Source organism: Lipotes vexillifer, unplaced genomic scaffold, assembly GCF_000442215.2.
Source record: "Lipotes vexillifer unplaced genomic scaffold, Lipotes_vexillifer_v1.1 scaffold2036, whole genome shotgun sequence".
NCBI classification, from domain to species: Eukaryota; Metazoa; Chordata; class Mammalia; order Artiodactyla; family Lipotidae; genus Lipotes; species Lipotes vexillifer.
In genome coordinates, this window is record NW_006787290.1 from 3,823 (window position 1) to 15,436 (window position 11,614).

Genomic DNA, 11,614 nt, shown 5'->3' on the forward strand with positions numbered 1-11,614 from the left:
GCATCGGCAGGCGGACTCTCAGCCACTGCGCCACCAGGGAAGCCCTGCCTGTTTTTTAACTTTAAATAAATGTAAGCATGCCACTGTATTCTATTTGTATTTGTATTTTCTTTTTTCACTCAAGATTTTGCTTGTGATATTCGCCCATGTGATTCTGAGAGGGAAGAATGATCAAATGACAAACAACAGCATGTTAAAGTGCTGATGGGAAAGGTGTAGTAAAGAGAGGGAATTGATGGCAGTGTTCATGTGGCATGCATGTGACAGTTTGAGAAAAAGAGAGCAAGTGTGAGGTCACCCAGGAGCTGAGTGCAAAGATCCCAAGAGACATTTCCTCCCTACTCAGATCCTCTCCTGAGAATTAAGAGATCTTGAGAAGGTTGAGGTTGTGGTAATGGTTACCTATTCATTGTTTCACTCAAACATTTCCATATCCTACTTTGTGTCAGGCACAGTACTGAGATATAAAGATAATTAAGGCATGGTCAGCTGGACAAACAAGTAAACAGAGGGCTAAAAAATGGTATGATAAATGCTAGGAATTTGGCAAAGGATAGTAAAGAAACATCTTCTTTAAGAATGATTGTGACTATTTCACCTTTTTTGCTTGAACATTAATGGCTCTGAGAGAGGCTCATTAGAGTATAGTCATTATATGTTACTTTGAGGTTAAATGTATTATTTTTATGCTTATCAGTTTTTATCTCCTCAACTACTAGACAATAATCTTTTGGGAGAATAAAAGATATCTTCTGGTATCATGGAAAGAGCACAAAGTAGTTAGAGTCAAAGGAGTTGGGTCTGAATCCTGACTCCGTTATTCCTTAGCTAGGTAACCCTGGGAAAACTAGGTAACCTCTCTGTGCCTCAGATCCTTTCTATAAATGGAGATGGTAATATTCATCCTACTGCCTCACAGAATTGTTGTCAGCATCGAATGAAATAATGTATAAGAACTGTAAATTCCTATTACTAGTCCTCTAAATCTCACAAGCCTACTATGCTGAACACAGTAAGTATTTAATAAATGTCAAGCTTTGATTATATTTCATCAGCAAATACTTGTGGGTTTTGAAGTCTGTCCCAGAGAGTTGATATAGTTGTCCCTTTCTATCTCATGCCCAGATAACTCAGAAGCTGGGATCAGATAGTGTGGCCATGACTCAGGAGTGACCAGCTAGTGTGGGAGGGTAGACTGGCCAGGATCATCTGGACCAACTACTCATTAAACAAGAGTGCCAGACATTTTGCTGGGGTGGAGCCTCTGTGATTGCCCATTTCAACACTCCTCCTAACCCTTTCCGTTTTCATCATATTTCTGAACTTCAGTATCAGAGAGCTCTAACTGACTGGCAGAGGATGGAGAAAGGGTGTGGGGAGCAGGGGGAGGTCAGGGAGAGTTACAGCAGTTTCCTTTCTGTGTTCACAGGGAACACAGCTTCACAAACCATCTCAACCCCACTGATTGTGAACGGGGTCCTGGGGGAGTCTATAACACTTACCCTGAAGTTTCCTGTGGAAGAGAAGATCACGTCCATCACCTGGCTTCATAATGGAACATCTACCATCTTCATAGAGCCAAATAGAGCACTAAACATGGTGACTGACCCAAAGCGGAAAAATCGATTGAATGTCACAGAGTCCTACTCCTTGCAGCTCAGCAACCTGACGATGGCAGACACAGGACTTTACAGCGCCCAGATAACCACACTGACCTCTTCACTGTTTACCAGTTATGATCTGAGGATCTTCAGTGAGTCAAAGCATGGGGTTTAATTGTGTATGGACTGAAAAATAGTACATATTTCAATTCTATGTGACTGCAAGTGTGCACTATAGATTAGTGGTAAAAAGCATGGCATTTGGAGCTAGACTGAGGTCCAGCAACAAAACTATTCAATGGCATTGCACAGCAGTTAGTGACAGAGCTAAGATTAGAACCTAAGTCTTGTGACTTCTAGACCCTGTACTAGGCTCCATTACACTTGTTGAGACAAGTTTCTTCTGCCACTATTTAGAAGACCAAGCACAACTTCTGCAACACCCACACTCCTGAGGCTGAATGCCAATGGCTTCTCAGGGCCTATTGGAGTGCCTCTCCTTCAAAGGCACATACACAGAGAGATGTGTAAGCTACACCAACATGTTTTACAATTGTGCAAAGGAATTTTAAGATATAAATTATATAGGTTTTCTTTTAAAAAACACTGGCCAATTGTTCTGTATGTACTAGGCTAAGGATGGCAAAGATTTGATCTTATGGGCCAATATCAATTAATTGAGAGTAACTGTCTAGGGTTCAGTGTTAAGAAAGATATCAGAGTCATGTTGTTTATTCACTGAGTCAACAGTATTTGTTAACCAAGGATAATCTATGAGACACTGCTTTATGCCCTTGAAGTACATCAGTGAACAAAACAAAGGTCCCTGCCCTCATGGAACTGACATTCTGGGTAGGGAATATGGGAGCAATAATAAACAGTACACATAATATATAACCAAATGACACAGTAAGCTGCGAGTGCTATGGAGAAAGAGAGATTAGAACAGAATAAGGAGCATCAGAAGTGCCAGAAAGCAGTGGTCAATTTTAAATGGAGTGATCATAATAGGCTTCATTGAGAAGATGACATTAGAGCCAAGACATGTTGGAGGTAAAAGAGTGAGCCATGCAGATATCTGGATGAAGGGCCATCCCGCACAAGCACTCCCTGTGTCTGGCAGCTCAAGGAATATAAAGAAGGTCAAACATCAAGGAGCAGAGTAAGAGAGAGAAATGAGGTCAGTAAGGAAGTAGGGGGCCATATCTTCTAAGGCTATGAGAGCCATCACAAGGACTTTGGCTTCTATTTTGGGGGAATGGACAACAATTGGAGGGGTTTGCAGAGAAGTAATATAATTTAACTTACTTATTTAAAGGATCTCTTTGGACAAGGGTGGAAGCCACTGAACCAATTAGGAAGCCATTGCAACTATCTAAGCAAGAGGTAATACTGGCTTGGAGCAGAGTGGTAGCAGTGGAGGTAGTGAGAAGTGGTTGGATTCTGGATATATTTTAGAGGTAAAGCCACCAGGATTTTGTGATGTGGGAGTATGAGAGGAAAAGATGAGTCAGGGATGACTCCAGGGCTTTTGGCTTGGATGACTGGAAGGATGCAGTTGTTGTCAACTAAGATGGGGCAAGTTGCAGATTGAGAAGGTTTTGGAGAGAAAAACAGGAGTCTTTTTGAACATGTTGAGTTGGAGATACACATTATATCCAGGTGGAAATGTCAAGTCATTAGTTATATATTCATCAAGTGGAGAAAGATATCAAGATAGGTTTTTTTTTAAAAGGAATTTTGCCTTTTTTAAAAATTAATTAATTAATTTATTTATTTATGGCCGTGTTGGCTCTTCATTTCTGTGCAAGGGCTTTCTCTAGTTGCAGCAAGCGGGGGGCCATTCTTCAGCGCGGTGCACCGACCTCTCACTATCGCGGCCTCTCATTGCAGAGAACAGGCTCCAGACGCGCAGGCTCAGTAATTGTGGCTCACGGGGCTAGTTGCTCCGCGGCATGTGGGATCCTCCCAGACCAGGGCTCGAACCTGTGTCCCCTGCATTGGCAGGCAGATTCTCAACCACTGCGCCACGAGGGAAGCCCCAAGATAGGCTTTTGAGGTCAACAACAGACACTGGCTGAAGGAGATGTAATATTCATGCCAAATATTTGCCATTTCTGTGCTACATGCTGTCTCATTTAATCCTCATAATTACCCAAGAAGTAAGTATTACTGCCCAGTTTTATAGATGAGGAAACTTAGGCATGAAGAGACTAAAATTTGTCCATGTAGCCAGTAAATGACAAAGCCGTGATTCTAAACTAGGTCTTCCTAACTCCAAATCCAACACTCTTGCCATGACATGAAAATTCTATTCTAGCAAGGTATGTTCCACCACCCCTACTCAGTTAGCTAAGCTTAAAGCATTACTTAATCTCTTCTAATCAGACAGTTGGAGTCATTCTGTTACTATTGGGTCACCTTTATTTCAACCCTTGGGCGGAGTCTAGGTCAAAGGGCTTTTCTGCACTGCTTTCATGTTCCCATTGATTCACAGCCACTGACACCCTACTAGGTGATATTTTCTGGTCTCTGCTCTCAGATATTTCTGCAACATATGTAGTCTCAAATATATTGCACTTCTTTCTTCCCCAGAATTTCTTGCTTTCTCTCTGTTTCTTCTCAGATATTTCTGCAACATATGTAGTCTCAAATATATTGCACTTCTTTCTTCCCCAGAATTTCTTGCTTTCTCTCTGTTTCTTCACTTCTTCCTTTCCTAATTCTTTAATTCTCAACATTTCCCTTTCTGACTTGGTGACACTCTACATCAAGGTCTCTTTGTCATCATTTGAGCCAGCAACAGCTCCAGTGAGAACCAATATTCCCACAGATTTGTGGGAAATACAGTTCTCCAAGAGTGTTAAGTTTTTATCTTCCATCCCATCTAGGGAATTCTGACAATGGAGAAGTGTGCCTGGTCTTCTGGTTTCGGACCTGGCTGAGGTAGGGCTGGCCCTTAGCTTAGTCTCCAAATTATCTTTACATGAGGGGCGGTGAACAAGTGTTAGAAGGACCCCCAGGAAGAAACTGGAGCTCCAAAAATTAAAGTGATCAGCTTAAAATCACCCGACTAGTTGGCGACAGCCCCAGTCTTTCCCTTCTCTCTCTCCCACTGCCTACTCTGTCTCATACTGATGTCCCTTATCATTTGGTCACCCCATACCTTGATGTCATCAGTTAGGCAGTACATGCAGAGTTATTTACAGAGTACACAGCTGTGTCAGGTGGAATACAGAAACATCAAGGTGAGAGATATTTTTCACAGAGGGCTGAGCCAAGACATTTGTCCTTAATCCAGGCCTCTTCTCTGCACACAGGACGACTGAGGAACTTACAAGTTGTCCCTCACACTAAATGGTCTAAAAATAGGACCTGTGAGATCCACCTGACCTGCTCTGTGGAGAATCCAAATGATAATGTATTATTCAGGTGGCAGGTCTCAGGAAACACACTTCAAAGTGAAGCAAACCTCACTATCTCCTGGGACCCCAAGAGTTTCAATGAAGAGACCTACACCTGCGTAGCTGAGAATCCTGTCAGCAATTCATCCTTCTCTGTCTCTGTCCAGAGTCTCTGCAAAAGTAAGTATGTCTCAGGTCTCTCTGAGAGCCTTGAGTGGCTGTGAGGTGTGGGGTGTCTCTTGTGCTTTTTATGATTCCTAAAACAGCAGCCCAGTAGGAGACAGCCAAGTGACACTGGGAAGGGAAAGACATCCCCTGGGGCTCCATGCCTCTCACTCCCCCAGAGGTCTCTCCTTCCTCCCTCCCCCTCCACCAACCCTTTCTCCAGCCCACTCAGATCCCAAGAGCAAAGTCCTTGGGAAGGCAGGATTGCTTCCTCCCACTGGCTCTACCATGCTCCACCATGCCGTCTGCCTAAATGGGACTCCCACTCCCAGAAAGCCTGCTCATACCCCCAGAGTCTCTGGGTATAGATGAACCCACCCAACTCCCAAAGATGGTCTAGAAGAGATGCAGTAGAGGCTCTAAAAAACCACTCTGGGCCTCACTCGATATGTCTCAAGTGCAACTTCCTTTTTTTTCTTTTTAGGTGTTACTAATGAAAAAAATGAACAGCTGGATACCACGTGGATTGTAGTGGCAGTTTCTTCAATATGTATAGTCATAGTCATCATCGTGTCATTATTTGTTTGGAGGAAAAAAATAGGTTTCCTTTCTTGCTACTTACTGTCTCTTCTCCAAGGTTCCAGAGACTTAGTGTTTGGGGCCTCCAAAAGACTCTGTCTTGTAGAAGACAGATAAAGGGAGGGAGGATGCAAGCCCTGGCTCAGCTGGTCCACTGGGACAACACCTGGATTGTGAATACACATGTGCTAATCTCCTAGAAAAGTGTCTTACTGTAAAATGCAGGACCCAGTCTCAGGGTCTGCCTGCCTTTCCCTTTTGGGTCCCCTTCCACCACACCCTCTAGAGAGACACATCTAGGGGTAGGGGGTGGAAGGCTTCTCTCACTATAGTCACAGATTTCAACAGATTTCAATTGATTTTATTTTTCAGGTTTCTTTCAATTCTCTACTCAGCAAACCCAGTGTCCTGGTGAGCTTCCAGACTCTTAACTCCCAATCATAAAACATATGGGAAGAACCAAGTGAAAAGGAAAGGGAGGGGCTTCCCTGGTGGCACAGTGGTTGAGAGTCCACCTGCCGATGCAGGGGACACGGGTTCGTGCCCCAGTCCGGGAAGATCCCACATGCCGCGGAGCGGCTGGGCCCGTGAGCCATGGCCGCTGGGCCAGCGTGTCCGGAGCCTGTGCTCCGCAACGGGAGAGGCCACAGCAGTGAGAAGCCCGCGGACCGCAAAAAAAAAAAAAAAAAAAAAAAAAGGAAAGGGGGGCAGTCAGAGGGCTGTATAATGAGAGAGGAGGGAGTCAGAATGTCATTACTCGGGTGGACCAGATGGTGCAAGGGGATAACACCTGGAACTGTGCAAGTTTGTCCCCTGTGTGACTTACAGGGTCCCTTACAAGCATGCAAACTGGTCACTCATGCAATTTCTTGGGGTAGGATTAGGGTCATTCCCCACTCTGCCAATGGAGAGACTAAGCTCCAGTGAAAGGACTCATGACCTGTCCATTATCAACAGGAGGTGCAGGGTAAAGACAGGATTACAGCATCAAATGCCCAAAAACAAACTGCCTGACCCCGTCACTCTCTTCAGCCAGGGTTTGGGCATTGAGTGGACACAGTCAAAAGAGAAAGTATGATATAGAGACAGAAACACAGGCTCTGGACTCAGATTGACATTGAGTCTCATTTCATGGGTGAGAGATACATGACTTCATGTATGGAGGACCTGGCATGAGGTTTGGAGTCAGAAGGCATGCATTCAGATTCTTGTCTGATCACTTCCTGTGTGAGTTTGCACCAAGTCTGTAAAACTTTCTGAGGCTCCAGTTCCTCATCTCTAATATAATCAAACCCACTCTAAGGAGCTCTGAAAAGTTTAATAGTATTATATATGTGAAATAATCTGGCTCCATTATGCTCACCAGTGAGGTTCTCTAGCTCCTGTGTAGGCAGTGCTATTTGGTCCCAGAAGCTTCCCTTCCTGTGAAGCCAGAGGGAGACTCTGAGGCTTTAGGATAGCTCAAGACAATATGCCCCTGAGGAGATGAGGTCAGAAATAGACCACATGGCTGAGAATGTTCTGTTTCAACCCAGAACTCCAAAGACTGTCAAAAATGAATGAACCCTAAGGAAGGGCCATGCTTTGAACAACTGCCTCTCTGGGGTCGGAGAATGGCCTGGGGTAGACAAGGTCCTGGGAGAGCAGACCAGAGTCCTTCAGCTACTGACTGTGCCTTCCTGTGTTAACAGCAGAGACTGTGAGGAACTTAGAGTATGCTTCCTTCTCTCCAGGGAGTACTGTGTATGCTCAGGTCACCCATTCAAACAGGGTGAGTACTTTCAGGTTTATAGTCCTTCATGGTCATTATTTTTACAGTCATTATACAAAACCTTGTCACCAAACTTTTCTAAATTCAAATGACATACACTATTGAGGAGAGGCAAAGGCAGTGACAAGAACTGCAGAGTTATGTGTGGGACCTTTCTAGACCTCAATGCTCACACTTCAGTAGAATGTTGACTCATACCCTGCTTTACATTGCTTAATCTAACTGCTTAATGCATCAGTAAGTCTTGTTCCTTCAGCTTAATTACAAGCTGCCTGGAGGTGAAAATTATGTCTTCCTCTCTCTTCCCCTATGTTTTAGCATGATGCTCAGTAAATACTTGCTGGATGGATCAGAGTTCATTTAAGTTTGAGAGCCCCCAGAGGGCATGATTCTGTATCAGGGGCTTTCTCATCCTGGATGTAGGGGAAATAGGGGAGCTCAGAAGAGTCTCTCAAGAGGGAACAGGGGCAAGAATTTGCAATCCCTCAACAGTAGAGGACACTAAAGGCATGAGCAGTCCTCAATCGTCCCCTGCCCTCTAGCAACATAACAGGATGGCCTTGGTCAGGCATCAGGAACTCCTTGCCATGCATCAGTAATTCCCCATCAACCACAAAATAAAGCACCTGCAGGTGGTACATTTCTAAATAACACTACACATCCTGGGAGGCCATTTTCCATGTCTTCTGAAAAATAAGCCAAGAGAGCCAGCATTCTTCAGTTGATGGAAACAATGGTCTGGCTAGAAATCTTGGATTCCACAAGCAAATCTCCCTTCACAAAGCCCCTCACAGGTATTTGCAAAGTAGACTCTGAAGCTAGCCAATAATAAGAAGTGCTCTCACTTCAGATATTTCAATTGCCTTTCCAATTTCCTCTTGAAGACAAGATGAATTACTCTCAACAAACCAAGAAACTCTCCGGCAAGTTTGTTAACTTTTGCTTAGCAAAACATGGTACTTTGGAGAGTTTCAGAGGTTTTGATAACACCCCAAATATGCCTTACTTAATTTAAAATACCAAAAACTATGAGGATGGGGGACTTCTGTTACTGCCACACTTTTTACTCCAAGCAGAGCCATTCTTAAGACAAGATATTCCTGCTCTACCAGTTCCCCATGCTTGAGGAGAACCCCAATGACATGATGACCAGGCAAATAGAATCACAGGGGTAAAATGAAGCAGGCAATAACTCCAGTTATAGGTAGTAAAGATCTGAGACAAAAGATATAATACAATAACCATCTGGTGTGTAGGTTAGTTCCTAAAAATAGAGGAAGGAGAGTAGAGTTGGATACAGGACAAGAATGTTTTCTTTCCTTCACACCACCTGCCAACAAGGTCGCCCTTCTCTCTCTCTCTGGTTCTTGAGACCACTGGTTTGCTGGAGTGTTGTTCTTCTGTTTGGGGCTCAGAAAAGGTGACTAATCCTTCACAGGTTTAAGGGCTAGTGGTGCTTTGTTTCCAGCTTCTCTTGCTAGACACTCCCTAGCCTTCCTCCTAAAGAACTTTGACATCATCCCTCTTTTGTCACACTGCCTTTCCCAAGAATATACAGTAAGTCCATTACATACGAATGAGTTCCATTCTGAGAGCGTGCTCGTAAGTCCAATTTGTTCTTAAGTCCAACAAAGTAACCTAGATACCCAACTAACACAATAAGCTATATAGTACTGTACTGTACTGTAATAGGTTTATAATACTTTTCACAAAAATAATACATAAAAAGCAAACAAAAAAATAAAGAAAACATTTTTAATCTTACAGTACAGTACTTTGAAAAGTACAGTAATATGGTACAAGAGCTGGCATACAGGGGCTGGCATCGAGTGAACAGGCAAGAAGAGTTACTGACTGGTAGAGGAAGAGGACATGGGAGATGGCAGAGCTGAAGGATCTCCTGCAATAGGAGGTGGAGGGCAAGCTGCAATTTCACCCATGCCTGATGTTGATGGCACAGGTTCTGGTTCCTTGCTGCATTCAATTTTAACTATTCTCTTGAAAAAATGATCCTGTGATGTCTGGGTAGTAGTTTTTTTTTTCTCACCATAAATGACATGGTAGCACCAGATCACATTCTGAACGGCTGCTGCAACCTTCATGTACTGTTCTATATTTGGGTCCTGTGCCTCAAAAACTAACAGTGCCTCCTCAAATAAAGAAAATCCCCTTTCCACTTCCTGTATCATGAATCTCTTCAGTTCTTCAATTACTTCTTCTTCCTCTTGTCTCTCTTCTTTCTTTGAGCCTCCAATTCTATCAGGTCTTCATTAGTAAGCTACACAAAGTAAGTACACAAAAGCTTGTGTACTTACTTTGTTGTCAAGTACACAATCACTTGACATGACAATGTACACAAGACACGTGAACTAACTTACGTGATTCGACATGTGAACACATGTTCACATCTTTGAAATATCACAACTTGAAGTCTCATAAGTAGGGGACTTTCAGTATCTGTGCATGAGTACATTTCTCTTTATGTGGGCCAAATTGGTATGATTTTGTTTTACAGGAAATGGAAATCCCAAAACCTGTGAAAAGCAATGACTCCAACACAATTTACTCTGAAGTTCAACAGCCCCAAGAGGTAAGCCTATGATTGACACCTCTTTTTACATTCTTACCTCTTTTCTCAGACCTATGACTTTGCAAATATAGTAAAAGTAAAGGGGCCATTTTACAGATGCACAAATACCAGCAGGATACAGAAAGTCTCAGGACACCTCCAAAACATATCTAAGAAGCTACCTTGTATTAGGATCACCACACATAACTGAGGTTTTAACCTACTTGTTTTTTAAATTTAATCCTGCTTATGCTGTCAATATCCCTTTCTGCCTGTTAGTGCTCTCCAAACCACCTCTATATCGATGAGGAGTGGCCTGACACTCTAGTCCCTATTTACCTACTTTATTTTTCTCTTTCTTCCATTACAGAAAGCCCATCTATTCCAGGACAATTGCCCTTCACAATGTCATGTAATTTGCTGAAAGTCTTCAAAGGAATTCAGGAACGACACATCTTCTCCCAATCCTATGAGAGAGAACAGAGCTTGGTTTCTGGCTGACAACAGCATTTGAATATGTAGGATTATCAGACTTGAATCTGCTTACTTAGGTCAAACATTTAAGGAATAACATCATCTCCAGAATATGACCCAAATAAAAATTTCTAATCAGCTCCAAGTGAAAACATACATCAGATACCATGCTTGAAAAAATCCTCAACAAAATACTAGCAATCCGAATCCAACAATACATTAAAAGGATCATACACCAGGATCAATATCAATTGATCAATTTCAATATCTGCAAATCAATTGGTGTGATACACCACATCAACAAATTGAAGAATAAAAACCATATGATAAGGGGGTGGAGTCAAGATGGCATACTAGGAGGATGCGGAATTCGCATCTCCTCACAACTAAGGCACCTACCGGGCACTGGTAGGGGACCACGAACACCTAAGTGGACAGGAGGAACCCCCAGCAACCAGGTAGGGCATGGGGGGAGTGTAGGGGTAGAAGAAGTGGAGGTCAGAGGGGACTGGCATCCCTGAGGGGTGGCTGGAGGAGGGGAAGGGATCCCACGCTCAAAGGGGGAAATTGGGGAACCACTGGGAGGGCAGAGGATCAACAGGGAGCATGACCAGGTTTCTCCTGCCCACTTGGGCCCCCAGGAACCTGCTGAGATCCTGGGCCTGATCCTCTGCCCACCTAGGGAACCTCCAGCCACACGGGTCTAAGGGAGAGGGAGGGAGGGAAAGGGGAGCAAAAGTAAAGGCCAGACCTCTAGGACCAGCACCCCTGAGGGGTGGCTGGGGGAGGGGAGGAGTTCCTACACCTAGCGGGACCCACCCATGGTTAGGGGTCCAGTGGCTACAGGGGAGACCCTGGAGGTGACAGTGGCGGAGGGGCACAAAGGAATGGAAGGGAATGTGGCCAGTGCTTTCCCTGTCCACTTAGGCACTGGAGAGCCTGTTGGGCTCCCTGGCCTAATCCTCTACCCTTGGAGTCTCCCTCCTTACCCACAAAGCCCAAGCCCTGTTCCTACACCCCCACCCAGGGCTCTACCTCTACACTCAGAGAC

The 11,614-nt window shown here is 44.0% G+C and overlaps 1 protein-coding gene across 1 annotated transcript; it reads left to right on the forward strand.

The window, feature by feature from the left end:
• The first annotated feature begins 1,359 nt into the window (after nucleotides 1-1,359).
• SLAMF6 (SLAM family member 6) lies at nucleotides 1,360-10,505 on the forward strand. The gene is made up of 7 exons (XM_007459943.1): nucleotides 1,360-1,753; nucleotides 4,922-5,185; nucleotides 5,655-5,720; nucleotides 6,122-6,160; nucleotides 7,441-7,520; nucleotides 10,036-10,110; nucleotides 10,458-10,505. Exons 1-7 carry the CDS (start codon nucleotides 1,360-1,362, stop codon nucleotides 10,503-10,505), a joined length of 966 nt encoding a protein of 321 aa, XP_007460005.1.
• The last annotated feature ends 1,109 nt before the right edge of the window (nucleotides 10,506-11,614 follow it).

What these genes read in the sequence shown, in the direction of transcription:
- SLAMF6 (XM_007459943.1), top strand. Translation starts at nt 1,360, where the DNA reads ATGGAGAAAGGGTGTGGGGAGCAGGGGGAGGTCAGGGAGAGTTACAGC. An exon ending in TGTCCAGAGTCTCTGCAAAA is followed by an intron (nt 5,186 to 5,654) that starts GTAAGTATGTCT and finishes TTTTCTTTTTAG; the next exon opens with GTGTTACTAATGAAAAAAAT. An exon ending in AGGTCACCCATTCAAACAGG is followed by an intron (nt 7,521 to 10,035) that starts GTGAGTACTTTC and finishes TTTGTTTTACAG; the next exon opens with GAAATGGAAATCCCAAAACC.